The sequence below is a fragment of the Monodon monoceros genome, unplaced genomic scaffold, assembly GCF_005190385.1.
Source record: "Monodon monoceros isolate NGI ecotype Baffin Bay Population unplaced genomic scaffold, NGI_Narwhal_1 Super_Scaffold_3, whole genome shotgun sequence".
Lineage (NCBI taxonomy): Eukaryota > Metazoa > Chordata > Mammalia > Artiodactyla > Monodontidae > Monodon > Monodon monoceros.
Window position 1 is genome coordinate 72,317,969 of NW_021703780.1, and position 15,984 is coordinate 72,333,952.

At 37.8% G+C, this 15,984-nt stretch overlaps 1 protein-coding gene across 4 annotated transcripts in view; it reads right to left on the bottom strand.

Annotated features, from left to right (window-relative positions):
• Positions 1-15,984, bottom strand: part of CUNH3orf67 (chromosome unknown C3orf67 homolog) — a 260,137-nt gene that overhangs the window by 167,675 nt on the left and 76,478 nt on the right. For all 4 annotated transcript variants that reach the window (XM_029244383.1, XM_029244384.1, XM_029244382.1 and 1 more), the window contains one exon: positions 4,430-4,544. In XM_029244383.1, the coding sequence (XP_029100216.1) occupies positions 4,430-4,544 (115 nt within the window). The remainder of the gene's footprint in view (positions 1-4,429; positions 4,545-15,984) is intronic.

Sequence of the window (15,984 nt, forward strand, 5' to 3'; positions counted from 1 at the left end):
GAGTACTCCTGGACATTTATGGAATAGGCAGGCACATTTAGAAAGCTTATACAATTTGTCCATGATAAACTCATTCTTTTATCTCCCAAGTCAGAAGGCACATTAAGACTTGTCAATTTGTTCAACAAACATTTATTGCGTACTTACTATTTGCCATGTACATAGGCACTAGGGATAAAAACCAAATGAGTCATGCTTACAGCCTAAAAGGGGAGACAGGTAAGTAAACAGACGATTAAAGTGCAGGGTGAAGAAGTGTTATAAGACTTATGAATTTGTGAATGGTAATGATGTGCTGTACCCAAAATGTCTAATCAATCAGCAGAGGAGAAATCATGGAGGGTGTCCTGGAAGAAGTAGCACCTAAAGAGCAAATAGGAGATATAATCCTTATTTAAAGCTTGGTCCATGCCAGGCACTGTTCTAAAAGCCTTATGTTTATTAACTCATGTAAATTCCCACAAGAACCTTAGTAGTATGCATGCCTCATATTATCTGCATTTTATAAATGAGGAAAATGAACACAGGAACTTGCACAGGGTCACATAACTATAAATGTCAGAACTCAGATGCCATGTTCTTAACTCCTATGTATTATTTACATGTTTCTATTTCACAAAATATACAATAATTAGGACTTACTATAAGTAGTTATGATTTGATGATTTCATTGGGATGGGGAACACTATAGATACAAATACCTTGTCTTTGCTTAGGACTGCCTTGAATTACGTGAGCAATTTTTCTAGATTCAAGACAAGTTCTAGATATTTTGCTTTTCAAAATTTAGCATGAGCTGAAGTCACCTAAGATATAGACACCAGTTTGATTTTTTCACATTAGGATTTTTTTTTGAAACAGCTACATGTAATTTTCATGCCTGCATCTCCTTTCTTTTATATTTTCTATTGAGCTGTCTCAATGGGGATGAGAAGATGAGGTAGATAGATGAGCGAAGACACATTGTCCCACAGGGCCTATTACAGCTATTTTCTTTTTAGTTTAAATAGTACATTTCTTATGTCATTAGACACCTGGCACTGCTAGCACATATTCCTCTTAAAGACTCATTTATTAAATATGAAAGATTGTTCAATGAAGTTTACTTCCTATATCAGCAAGATATTTGTGTGGTTTACTTTTAACAGACAATATTTTATTTTCAGATACTGTATTCCCACAAATGCCACTGGATGGAGGGTACACTGTGTGTGTGTGTGTGTGTGTGTGTGTGTGTGTGTGTGTGTGTGTGAAGATTATAGCCATGTACAGAATGATCAGTTCAGATTTTCATATGATATCCAGAAACTTCAGAGTTGGTTAACTGACAAGGGTGACTGAACTCACAAAAGCAAGGTAATGACAAACCTGATTGATTAACCACACACAGAATAGTGTATTAGTCTCATATATGGTTTAACTCTTGGAAACCACCTAACACTGAACTCTAAACAATCTTAGATGAATAAGGAAATCATACCTAAATATAAGAGGATGAATATAATTTCATTTGTAAGGACTAATGCACTTCCTTAACATCTTAAATGATTTAACTTTAATAACTGAAGTATTTGCATTTAATCTTTGTGCATTTATGAGTGTTCAGTACACAATGAATTAAAATAATTCTACTGCAAACAGAAACCATCAATTTATTCCAAAATCCAGCAACTATCTGTTACTGGGCTCAATCTTCAGGTTTTCCAGACTCAAAACCTCAAAGTTATCTTTGATTCCTCCCCTCTATTTATATCTACTTGAACATGAAGCCCAGTGGATCAGCCTACTGAAAGCAATGGTCAGGATGCTCTCATGTCTCCATCTTCCGTTCGCACAGCCCACTGTCCTGACTCCTTCCTCATACACCAAAACTTGTCAATGAAGTTACTAATGGCCTCCTGATTGCCACATCCCAAATACTTTCACATCTTGACATTTTCTCTTACCAAAACGTCCTTGGTTTCCACCACACTGTACTCTGCTTCATGATTCACATCACCTTCTCATTGCTGCCCTGTCTCCTTCACGAATTCTTCTTCCTTTGCCCGCCCTTTTTCTTGGGTAGGCCCTTGCATTTCCTCCTCTAGCCTCTTTTGTTGTTGCTGTTGCCATCCTTACTCTCTCTGCAGGCAGGCAATTTCATCACTCTCATGACTGTAAGTGCCACCTGTATGCTGAAGAAGCCCAAATATCCAGCTCATACCTCTCTCTAGGACTCTAACATTATGTACCCCCCAAATTCTCAATCTGAATGTCTCAGACTGTTTTTATCAACATTTCCATCTCCCCTTTCTAACCGTGCTCTTTCTCCTGGATTTCTAGGTATTGATTCTGTCACCAGTCATCCAAAGTAGAAAGTCAACTGAGAGCCATCCTTGACTTTTCCTTCTTCTTCATTTCTGACACCTAATTAATCTTCAATTAAAATTTTTAGTTATTTTTCAACTCTGTTTCCTCATCTTCACTCTGATTTCTATTTCCCAACTTTAGGACTCATCTCTCTTACACCTATATCATTCATCTACTCATCCATCCACTTACATAATTATTGAGTGCCTAGGAGGAGCCAGGTACTGCTGCTCTCTTACCTTCTTGTGACAACTGCACTGACTTTCTAACTGGTCCTGCCGGCCTCCAGTCTCATCTTTCCCACCCATCCTCCAAAGCGATGTTCTATCTAAAATGCAAATCTGACCATGCCCCCCTGCTGCAAGCCCTTCAAAAGCTCCCTATCACCTATGAGATAAAAGTCCAGGCTCCCTGCCTATAAATATAAGGCCTACCAGGAGGTTGCCCTGTTTTCTTCTCCAGCCTTACTACTTCCCTACTATTCTGGTCTCTCCTCAGCAACACTGGATTATTACGTGCCTACACATCTCATGCAGCTACTCTTAATGCTACTCTTTCTGTTCTAGGAATACCACCCCCACTTGAACTGGTTAGTGCCTTGTCTCTTCTTATAATCTTTCAAGACCTAGCTCATGCATCCCTTCTTCAGAAGCCCTTCTGTGATCACTCCCCTGGTGCTCCATAGTTCACAGTGGGTCCTGCTCTCACAGCATGTACCACATGATATGGAAAAGGTCTGTTTAAATATGTCTTAGCTCATTGGACCATAAGCTTCTGATGTTACCTTACATCCATTCCTCTACTGCTACTGCCCTAGTCCTCATTAACCCTAATCTGGAGTACGGCAAATGTTCTCTCGATCTCCATTTACCAGCCCCTCTAAGCCATTCCAAATGTCACTACCAGATTAATCTTCCCAAAGCATAGAACTGACTATATGTTCCTCTCCAAACCAAAAGCTTTAATGGCTTCCTTTTCTCTGCTAAAGTGGCTCCCAAAGAGTGGAATATGCACCGTTTGTGAAATGGTTTTAGATGGTACATGGGCATGGCATTAAATGACTACAGATCACAGAATAAAAATTTCCGTCCATCAGTTTTCTTTCAATCCTAATTATGCCCAAGAAAAAGCTTGAACATGTATCTAGCTCTTGATAAACTCTTGTTAATAAAGAGCAGGCCTCAGGACAGAGCCCTAAACAGGAAACAGTACTTAGCTAGACTTTAAAATACTGTTTTGTTTTCAGTATCTTTACTGTTATGGTTAATTTTTATTTCTGGAAAGTTATACTGGTTTTCCATTTATAAGTGTGATATAAAGTTTTTTTTTTTTTATAAATTTAAGTCAAAAAAGGCTGAGTTGGTTTAAAGGAGAGTATTATGTACATACTGGAACAGGTAGTACACAAACATGGTAGTCATGAGAGTAGTATTGAAATGACTAACATTTGAGAAAGACTAGTCAGTCGTATCAGGCCCAAACTTATTAGCCTGTAACCTACGGCTTACCTACTTATATATTATGCTGCTTTAGGTCTCAGAGGTTACACAAATCTCCCAACCTATATCAGGCTCTTGGATTATAGAACTGAGGTTTCCTTAAGGCTATTTAAAAAAATCTGGCAACAATGATGAATCATTCTCTGTTCTCCAAATATGTGCCACTTTCCAGCCTCTATGCTTCTACTCATGCTGTTCCTTCTGCTCGGAATGCTCGGTTTTTCATTTCTACCTGTTGAAATTCTACATGAAAGTCCATGCCAAGTGCAATCTCCTTCATGAAGCCTTTCCTTGTCCTGCAGTCAGATGGATTTCTTTCCCTTTCACTGTACCAATAGCACTTATTCTCTCTACTGTGCTTCCAATCACAGTTTTGGTGATATCCTAGATATTCACACAATTATATTCTCCCATCTAGTAGATCTTAAGCTCTTTCACTGGAAGAAAAAGAAGAGTATACATTTCTATTCATTTTTAATAGCACCATGGAACTTAACAGAATGCCTCATACACAGAGTAGGCCCAGAATTAATATTTGCTAAAATAAATTTAATATTTTAAGCAATATTCATAACACTTACGATTTTGCGTTTGATCATGAAGAGTGGGATTTTTGCATGAAGAGGGGTTGAGGACAGTTCCTTATGGACTGTTGATAAATACAGTCTTCTTTTTATGTTCCTTAAATCAGTAATTCTGAAAAAAGAGAGAGGAGAGAAGTGAAGATTCCCATCAATATAATAACCACACTTCTTTGGATAATCATCAAAATAATATAATTTATTATATAGGCCCTTTCCAACAGGGAGATCAAACACAGAATTTAAAAATTGCCTTTTTCTTTGAAGAAGTAATAAAATTTCTTCCTTAAGGTGAAAGTGTTCACAAGCCTGAGTGTATAAATTCACTTAATATGCTAATTTATTTCAGTACTCTACCCTATATTTCCAGTCTTCCAGCCTATGAAAAAATTCAATTTGTTTGAACTGAGAAACTGCTAGCCTTTAATAACCATGCTTGTTCCAGCTCCTTAAGCTTGTGTTATCTTGGGACATACTGTCACCTACTAAATAGGAAAACATTATGGGTTTCTTTCTCTAAAAATGCACCTGTCATTTTATATACACTCTTAGTCTGCTTATAGACAGACACAAAACGCTGACTGTCGGTTTCACTTTCCAAGCACATATCTTCGAACCAGAATTATAATACACAAGTTTACTGCTCACTACTCAGGTCAACCCGCAGTGATAACAAGGACACTGAATTTGAACATCTTTAATAGATTTAGACCACAGCCATGATCACAAAGATTAGGTCTGATTCAAATTGATAGAGGCTCATTTTTATGTTCTGCTTCCTTTAGGTCTCAGAGGTAACACAAAAGGCTTAAAATCTCCAAACCTGTCTCATGCTGCTATATTGAAGAATTGATGCGTCCTTAAAAACTGTCTTTTTATTGGAGAAGAGTGATATTTCCCCCATTTTTTAGCAACTTTGTCTAGGTGTACTAATTGCTAATATTATACAATTAGTAATTCCTCAAAAAGACATTTCATTCAAATATACTGCTACCAATATTTACAGTGTAATTAACTATAGTGTAAATCAACACAGCCTTCTCCAGAGCTCTTCCTTGCCTCCTATTTGCACTTTTCTAATCTCATTATTTCTTTCCTCTAAAATACTAATACATTTTTTTTCTGCAGAAAAACTATCATTGAACAATGTTAAGAGTAAGTACAGCAAAAATTAGGTGACATGATTTCCAATATGCCCCAGACCTAACAATTCTACCCTACCTGCATAAACAATATCATAAAAAAAAAAAAAGGTTCTGATGAACCTAGGAGCAGGACAGGAATAAAGATGCAGACATAGAGAATGGACTGGAAGATATGGGGAGGGGGAAGGGTAAGCTAGGACTAAGTGGGACAGTAGCATTGACATATATATACACTACCAAATGTAAAATAGCTAGCTAGTGGGAAGCAGCTGCAGAGCACAGGGAGATCAGCTCGGTGCTTTGTGACCACCTAGAGGGGTGGGATAGGGAGGGTGGGAGGGAGGCTTAAGAGGGAGGGGATATGGGGATATATGTATACATATAGCTGATTCACTTTGCTATACAGCAGCAACTAACACAACATTGTAAAGCAGTTATACTCCAATAAAGATGTTGGAAAAAAAAAAAGCAATAAAGCCTTTCAATCCACGGTCAGATGTAAGGTTTAAAGTGCAAAAGTGTTAACACTACTGAAATTCTACACTTACATGTATAAGTAAATGTAGAATATTTGCCCTAAGGTAGTGTCTTCAAAGTGGGATGAGCACATGGGAGAGGAGGAAAATATTAGAACCATCTTTCATACCATCCTTTTAAAATGTTGTATTTGGGTATGTTTCATTACATATACAGTACAGCAACATATTTATATATGTTTGAAATAAATAAATGTACCCATGTGGTTAGTGTGCTCAAACATTTTACCAATAGGATTCAGGATCAAATATGTCTGGAAGGCATTGTCATAAGGGATGCTATTAAGTCGCTTCTATAAGAAGTTCTGATTAGGAAATAAAAGGAAAGACTATATAGCGATTCTGGAAAGTAAAAGAGAACAAAAAATTCCCTTGCATCAAACAAAATGTTTGATTGCAACAACCAAAAACTTACGTGAGACACAGTTTTGCTTTGCTTGGAGGGATAAGACTATGTCATTTTCATTTGAATTGGTAAGGACCGAACTCCAAACAGAGGAACATCTGAGTATAGTCCCATTTTATCAACACATGGAACAACAGGAACATTCATTCATTCATTCCTTCATTCACTCACATATTCAACAATACTCCCTGAGCCAAGCAACATCCTGGGAATATATTGGGGAATACAACAGTGAAAAGGTCAAGGTCTCTACCCTCCAGGAGCTTTTATTCTAGTGGAAAAGGCAGGTGGATAAAGTATAAAGAGACAAAATAAATGCACATTATCCTAAATGCAATGAAGGAAACAAAAACGAGACTGAACTAGAAAATAACAAGAAATGAACTACTTCAGACAGTAAAGCCAGCAGGGCTAGGAATTAATAGGTAAGGGAGGGACATGAGGTAGAAAGGAGAGGTAAGAGCCAAATCACGCAGGGCCTTTATGCTAAGGTAAGGGGTTTATAAATTTATTGTGCACAATAGGAAGCTATAAGAGGGTCAACATTCTACCATGCATGATGAATGGATATCATAACAATAAACAGATATGGTCTCTTTTATTTATTGGGGTAAGATCTGAGTAACTGATATGTACAGATTTTAGTGATCAATCTCATGTATTTTGGTAAATGTGTACACCCATGTAATCATCACTCCAAATAAAACATAAAACATTTCCATTACCCTAGAAAAGTACCCTCCTGGCCCCTTTTAGTCAGTTCTCACTCCTGATTTTTATCACCATAGATGAATTTTGTCTGTTCGTGAACTTCTTATAAATGGACTGATGTAGAATATGCTCTTTTGTGACTGGCTTCTTTCACTTAACATGAAGTGTTTGAGAGTTATCCATGTTATAGTATGAGTCAATAGTTCTTTTTTTAAATTGCTGAGTCTTGTATGGCAAAACAACAATTTATTTATTCATTCTCCTGTTGATGAACATTTGTTTACAGTATTTGTTTTTTATGAATAAAGCCTGTGTGACTATCTATGCTTGAAGAGTCTTCTTGTGGATATGTCTTTTCATTCTCTTGAAAATCAGGAATGGGATTTCTGGGTCATTGGGGAAGATACATGTATAACTTTATAGAAACAGTTCTCCAAAGTGATTGCAGTGGTTCCACATCCTCAGACTTTAATGTTAGCCAATTCTAGTGGGTATGAAATGGATACCATTGTGATTTTATTTGCATTTCTCTTATGAATGACATTGAATGCTTTTATATGTGTTTACTGGTATGTCTTGTGAAATATCTGTTAAGTCTTTTACTCAGTTTTTATTGGTTGTTTTCTTACTATAATTCTAAGAGTTCTTTACATATTTTAGATACACGTCCTTTGTCAGATATATCTATATCTATAGCTATATATCTATAGTGAGTATTTACTTGCCTGTTATCTTAATGGTATCTTTTAAAAACTTTTTATTTGGGGAGTTCCCTGGTGGCGCAGTGGTTAAGAGTCCGCCTGCCGATGCAGGGGACACGGGTTTGTGCCCCGGTCCGGGGAAGATCCCACATGCCGCGGAGCGGCTGGGCCCGTGAGCCATGGCCGCTGAGCCTGCGCGTCCGGAGCCTGTGCTCCACAACGGGAGAGGCCACAACAGTGAGAGGCCCGTGTACCGCAAAAAAACCAAAACAAAACAAAACAAATTTTTATTTGGAAATAATCTCTAAGCTAGAGGAAAGTATCAAGAATAGCAAACAGAAGACTCTTATATGCTTTATCTAGATTAGCTTATTGCTTAATGATGACTTTTAATTAGCAGAAGTTTTTAATTTTCATGATGTCCAGCTGATCATTATTTATAGTAGTGCTTTCTGTCTTAAAAAATCCTCACCTAGTCCAAAGTTGCAAAAGTACTTTCCTTTGTTTCCTTCCAGATCTTTATAGCTTTAGTTTTTACATTTAGTTTTTACATTTACATCTACGATCCATCCCACATCAAGTACTTTATTTTGTGTGAGGTACTGGGTGCGGTTCTTTTCTTTCTGTATGTTTATCCAGTTGTCCCAGCACTATTTATTAAAGACTCTTCTTTAGTCACTGAAATGCCTTGGTACTCTGTTGAAACTCAATTGACTATAAATGTGTGTGTGTGTGTGTGTGTGTGTGCGCGCGCGCACGTGTGTGTCTATTTCTGGACTCTCTATTGATCCATTTGTTTCATTTATCCATTCTTACACCAATGTTATACTGCTTTGATTACTGCAGCTTCACAGTAAGTCTTAAAACTAGGTAAAGAAACTCTTCAACTTGGTTTTGTTCAAGGTTTTTTTGGCCCTTGCTTTTCCATATAAATTTTAGGATCCACTTATCATTTTCTGATTAAAAAAAAGCTGTTGAGAGTTTAACTTGGATTGTGTTGAATCCGTAGATCAATTTAAGGAGAACTATATTGAGTCTTCCAATGTACTTACATGATATATCTCTCTATTTATTTAGGCCTTGTTTAATTTGTTTCACAATGTTTCATAGTTTTCATTTTAGAAGTCTTGCATATGTTTTGTTAAATTTATTTCTAAGTAGTTTATTTTTTGATATGACTGAAAATAAATTTTAAAATTTCATTTACCAGTTGAATGCTACCAGTATATAGAAATGCCATTGATTTTTGGTATACAGACCTTGTTTCCTGTGACCTTACTTAATTCACTCATGAGTTCTAGTAACTGTTTGGTAGATCCCTGAGAATTTTCTACATATACAATCATGTCTTCAGTAAATAAAGACTTTTACTTTTGCTTTTTTCAATTTTTATACTTTTTATTTATTTTTTCTTACATTACTTCCCTGGTTAGGACCTCCAGCATATACTAAACATAAGTGATGAGAGTAGAAAATCTTGCATTGTTCCTGATCATAGGGGGAAAGCGTTCACTATGTTTCTATTAAATATGATGTTAGATGTAGGTTTCTTTTTTCAGAGGAAGTTCTCTTCTATTTCTAGCTTTTTGAGAATTTTTTTTTAATCATGAAAAGGTGTAGAATTCTGTCAAATGCTTTTTCTGCATTGATTGAGATGATCCTATTGTTTTTCTCCTTTATTCTTTCCATATGTTGAATTATATCAATTGATTTTCAAATGTGAAACCAACCTTGTATTCTTGGTGTATATTTCAATTGTGCTAGCATTTTTGTTGAGGATTTTTATACCTATGTTCATGAGGGACACTGGTGTGTAATTTTCTTACAAGATCTATGTCAGGTTTTTTTTTTTTTTTTTTTTTTTTTTGGCAGTACGCGGGCCTCTCACTGCTGTGGCCTCTCCCGTTGTGGAGCACAGGTTCAAAACGCACAGGCTCAGCGGCCATGGCTCACGGGCCCAGCCGCTCTGCGGCATGTGGGATCTTCCCGGACCGGGGCATGAACCCGTGTCCCCTGCAGTGGCAGGCGGACTCTCAACCACTGCACCACCAGGGAAGCCCTAAAGAGAACATGTTTTAATCTAAACCTAAACCTCTTCCACAAGCACAACCAATACTTCTATTCCATTTTAGCAACTTAGATGAACAGTCCTACTCTGTAGCCAATCACTAGAAACTATTAAACTTTGAGGTCTTCTATTCAAATTTTCCTCCTGATTCATTAGTTCATTCAACTAACATTCAGTCAATTCCTTAGTGGCACAGTACAAGGCACTAGAGACATGGAAGTAGCTAAGACATGGAAATCATATTCTAGTGTGGGTGCAGGGGAAAATAATTATTCTTGAGTAGCTGTTTTTAGCACATTCCATAGACATTCTTTTATTAAATCTCACATCAATCCTTCACTGCAGGTAGTATATTCATCCTCCATTTTTTAGATGATGAAACTAGACTCTAGAAACCAAGACAGCTTCTAGTCCATAGACATACAGCTAGTAAGTAGCAGAGACAGGTATTAAAACTTGTCTCTACAGAATCCATTGTCATTTCTGTGACAAAACTGTATGTCCACTACTATACCAGGCTGAAGCTCTTTCATTCATTTATGCTGAGTGACTACTATTTGTCAGACATGTTTTGACAGCGACAAGAGTGCCTGGTTTCTGTCCTTGAGAACCACAGCCAAATATTTTCAATAGAATACTTGTTTACCAGATAAAAACCATGAATCCTTTCACTTCTCCCCCCTTTTCACTCTTTTAGAACCGTTTTCTGTTCCATTCTGGATTCCAGTTCTGAATCTGATCTTCCAATAGGTAACAAACGTGTGCCTTCCAACCACTATACCATGTAAAGCCTCCTGAAAGGGTGATCTCAAAGTTTGCAAGACTGGAGTGTAATCTGTTGGAATGTGGTAATTCAACTAAAGAAAAAAATCTACAAAGTATCAGAAGGTTGTCTGCTCAGTACATAATCAGAACAAGTGACTTAGACTACAGTATCTGATACGTACAGTCCCCAAAGGTATTATTACCATTATTAAATATCTATTATTTATTGGGCATTTTCTATGTGCCAACACTGTATTAAGCACGCTCTATGCATTATCTCACTTAACCTTCCCATAAACCCTACAAGATATCTACTACTATTATTTCTACTTAACAATGAGGAAACTAAGGCTTAGTATGGTTAAGTGACTTTCCTAAAGTCACATATCTATCAGAGTACAGATTTAAACTCAAATCTAACTGATCCCAACATCTACATTGTTAACCACATGCTTACTTTCTTCTGGGGCAGGCACTGCCTATAAACATATCCATAGTAGCATAATCTTTGCTCCTGGGGAAAAATATTTAATATCTGATGGCTAAGACCCTTACCCTTCACTGTGTTTAGAAGAAAAGAGCCCAAATTTGCCTCTCTGTGTGTGCGTGTGCACATCTTTTTTCCATTGACAAATTCTTCCTTTAGATTTGTTTAAAAAACCCTCAGATCCAAGAACTATTATCTTACAATTAAAAGCACAGAGGCTAATCTTACTTTACTCATTTCCATGTTCTTGCAGGTCACTTCACTGTCTCACCATAGGCCTCATATGCTTACAATCCTCTCAGCTATTAGTGAGGGCCACCGAGAACAACTGATTGCTTCCTATCCTTAACATCTAGGCTTCATCAGTCCAATTAGCTGTCACAGCCTGTCAAAGTCACTTCCCAAATAGTTTCACATCTGTTTCTTCCTTTGGCTTCTACAGCTACAATGCTAGTTCGGGTCACTTGTTGCTTTAAATATTCTCCCTTACTAGTCTCTCTACCTCTAATCTTTTATCTCTCAGTCCATTCTTCATGTGGACCAGGCATGGGGACTGAACATCATGCTTTGGCTCCATTTCCTTCTTTGTCATCCTATAGCCTAAGGAATAAAGTCGAAAATAGAGCTCCTTATCTTGTTATTCAAGGACCTCCAAAATCTGACCCTCAGCCATTACTTCAATATCACCTTTCACCATGTTGCTCTCCATGTCAGACATCATATAATAAGAGTACAAGATGCAAACCAGGGGGATTTCAGAGATATCAGGAGAGAATATCAGAATTAGGGTGGGAGAAAGAGTGGAGTTGCAGAATAAAGCTAGGGTTCGGTTGTTGGGAGTCTTAACATGAGATACCAAGAAGATCTCCATAGGGGAGAAACCGAGGCTGTAATTACAAACAGAAAAGGATGGGAAACGGAAGAGCAACATCTAAATCCCTACCATGTGCCAGAGCCTGTACATCATTTCACCAGTGTTATTTCATTTATTCCCCTCAACCGCTCTTTGAAATAGGAATTAATATTCACATCTTACTAATGTAGTTAAAGGCTCAGAGACACTACGCCACTTGTTCAAGGTCTCAGAGCTAGTATGTGGCAGAGCTAGAAATCGATCTAAAAAGACAAAGCAAGAGGAATAAAGGATGGTAGTTGTCTGGCTTAGTGTTTTTGAAAGGTTACTAGGAAGAAAAGGGTGTGTGTAACAGGCCTGCATCCCATTCTACCCCTTTACTAAAGGGCATTCCAGAAGAGAAAGGGGACCAGCCAAAGCTCCTTGTAAAAACATGACTGATCTTTCGGCAAATACACTAATGGTATTTATCAGGGTGAAAGTCCTTAATGAAATACTTTTTGCTGGATGTACCTGATCTGTCTAGGACTTCTTGGAATTCATGCACTCACGGGGCATGGCTCCCTGGAAAATGTCGCATAAGCCATAAATGTAACAGCTCCCATTGGGTGAGGGATATTCTCTCAGAATCACTCTCTCAGGTACTACTTAAGAGAAGTCATCTGTTAAGTGTGGGCCTAAGTGCATTGAGAAAGGACTGGAAGACTTCAGTGGCAGTCCTGGATCTCTTTCTGCTTCACAGGTACTTCAATACTGGCTAAAATCTCTGAGTCTTTTGAGTCTGTTTGACAATTCAATCCTTTGAGCTATCTCATATGGCTGGTTATGTTGTGCAGCCTCTTGAAAAACTACACCCTCAAAAGCAGATTCTGAGAAAAGGACATAGGTGCCCATAGTTTAGGTGATTCCATGAAGCAGGAATGAAGGAGCAGGAAGAGGAAGAGAGCAAAAGAGGAAAGGCCAAGATCAGGATGCACTGGCTCCGACACTGCTATAGGCCACAGGGGCTCCATTCTACCAGGGTATCTGGAGACAGGTACAGAACACTTCCCAGATAATCCATTTGAAGAATGGGAGGTGGGAGCCTATATCCACTGACTCCCAATCCCCAGTGGTTAAGAGTTGCCTCTGGGGGGCTTAACTCCCCAGTATTTCCAAGCTGTCAGGCTTCTACTGCATCAAAGAAGCCCCTGGGTGGCACTAGATAAGGGATGCTGTCCAATCAAGCTTGCACCAAACTGCTCACTGCAGCTGCAGCTGATACCAGAGGTGGACCCAGAGGACGTAAGGTGGGACACTGGAGTGGGCTGCCACAATGACAATACCAGCATTCTGGCTCCTACTTAAACATACTCCATTCTCTTCTATTTTCATGGCTTTGCTTATGCATTTCCCTTGGAAAGTCCCTTCCCTCATTATGCCACTTGAACTATATTCATCCATCACAGTTTGGATTAGATATGCCACCTCCTCCTTGAAAACGTCTTGGATCTGTAAATTAAAAATAATCACTTTTTTTTTTAAACTTACAACAGCATGTTTTCAACCCCTAACACTGAATTCTTCTCATTCCCCCTTGATGCTCTTAGGTCAGTAACTATAGTCCACTTTATAGGCCATGATAGGATGCAAATCTTTTCCTTTGTTTTTACAGGTGAATAACATGTGGTCTCATATATCTCAGTTTTACCACTTGCTAGTAACATTTTGAATTTAAAAGGGTTACTAGAATTTGGTACTGCAAAGCCCATTTTAGAGTTTAAAGCAGTCTCTCATTCTAAATTCCACAAAGAATTTGTAAAGTTCCTAATATGCAAATGTACAAGCACAAGAGAAGTAGAATTTCTGCAATTTAGGGGAAGGACAATTTGTTACAAATTCTTCATCAAGTGTTGTCATCTTGAGTTGATTGTAGTTTTCAAGAACTGATATATATATATATATATATATTTTTTTTTAAATAATAAATTGTTATTATTTTAGACTACTCATTATCAACAAGTGGGGAAATAGGCCAGAATACTGAGCAATAACTTTGAAGCCAGAGTTTTTGGGTAAAAATTCTGACTTCACCATTTCCTAGCTTTGTGACAATAGGCAAGTTACTTAACCTTTTGTGCCTTAGCTTCTTCATCAGTAAAATGTGGAAAAATAATAGTACTCACAAACTGTTGTGAGGACTGCATAACTGAATATATGTAAAATGTTTAAAACAGTGCCTGGCATACAGAAAGCTCTACCTAAGTACTAACCATTATCAACTTGGGGGGCTGTGGATTGTTTACTGAATGCTTTGTATTTTTGGCCTTTAATTTTCTAATAACTAAAATTTGACTGGCCCATACATGACAACATAATCCTCTACTGATGTCCCAACCTCCACACTGGAAAGTGGGAATGGGTGGGGCTGTGAGCCAAGACATCTTTCATCCTGCCATGGTGAGTCCTGGTGAAAAAATATGGGTGTCACTATAGGCTGCTACCTACAGTCTGTTTCTTCTACTGGCCTGAAAGGTCTCTGATGACTGAGATAACCTCTGATGACTGGTTATCACAGCATCTCACAGAGCTTGGTTCAGAGTTTTGTAGTTAATTGGGAAACAGCTGCTCAACTGTCTTTGTTGAAACCCTATTGGAATCATATATTTGCATGTCTATTTATTAAGCACCTACACGGTGTCAAGCCTGGAAGGAGATACTGGGGATATCGCAGTGAATAAAACGAAGTCCCTGCCCTCATGAAGCATGTTTTAATAGAGGAAGACAGTAATAAACAAGAAACAAATAAACAAGTACACATATGTCAGCTCTCAGTAAGGGCTATAAAGAAAAGTAAAGTACAAAAAGGTGATAGAGATGGGGTGGAAAGTATTATTTCAGAAGAGGTAGTTAGGGAAGTCTTCCCAAAGAAGGTGCCATTTGGGCAAGAGTTGAATGAAATGGTTGGAACCATGCAGATAGCTGGGAGATTCCAGACACAATACTCCTGAGGACTATGCAGAAATCTGTTCCTCTCTGTAGCAGGTCTTCCAATGTAATCCAACAAATATATATTAAGAAAGGTGAGTCCCCTGGGCTGTAAAAGCTTGATAACCACACAATGGGTGCATGGCATGACTCTGCCCTCGTGGAGGCCAGGTGTTGGTTTGCACAAAACAGTTCTCAGTCAAATCTAACTATTATGGCTCTGACTTCTGGAATAATTTCTAAATGATCATGTGCCCAGCTTAGGGCAAAGGTATTAGGACTAAGCCACTCACATGATGATGAGGTTTTATTCTACTGTCTTTGTAAAAATAAATATGCAAACATTATCTCATAATCAAGAGTAGTTGGTTTTGGAGGGAAAACAAAATCATGTGCTAAGCTTAAATGGTTCTGAAAGTAAGCTGAATTGCCACTTTAAAAAATTAAAATTAGTCATTCATGAGAGAGAGAGAATATAAATGCATATATGTGACTACTTAAAAGCTTCATTACGCTTATATGCTTTTTTGGGGACAATTTAGTTGCTGTAAGGAAGGCTGCTTGTAAAACATCTCTTCTCTTGTAATACAGGGTTGATTTTCACCATCTAAAACCTCCTGTGACCTAACAAAGCAGAAAAAGACGAGCAACAGTTGCAACACTACTCTTACACTTAAAGACACATTCTTTTTTAAAAAAACATATAGGAGTTAATACATTTTTCTTATATCTGTTACTGAGCATTCACAGCTAAGGGTCAGCAATGTGATAGAAAAAGTAATGAGACCACGATGAGAAAAAATGGGGTAGTCAACAGGAAAATCAATCTCATTTATTATAATATTCTAGTGATCAGCAGGTGTATAACTCTCCCAGCTATGGTCATTAACGACATTCATTCCAAACTTAACATCTA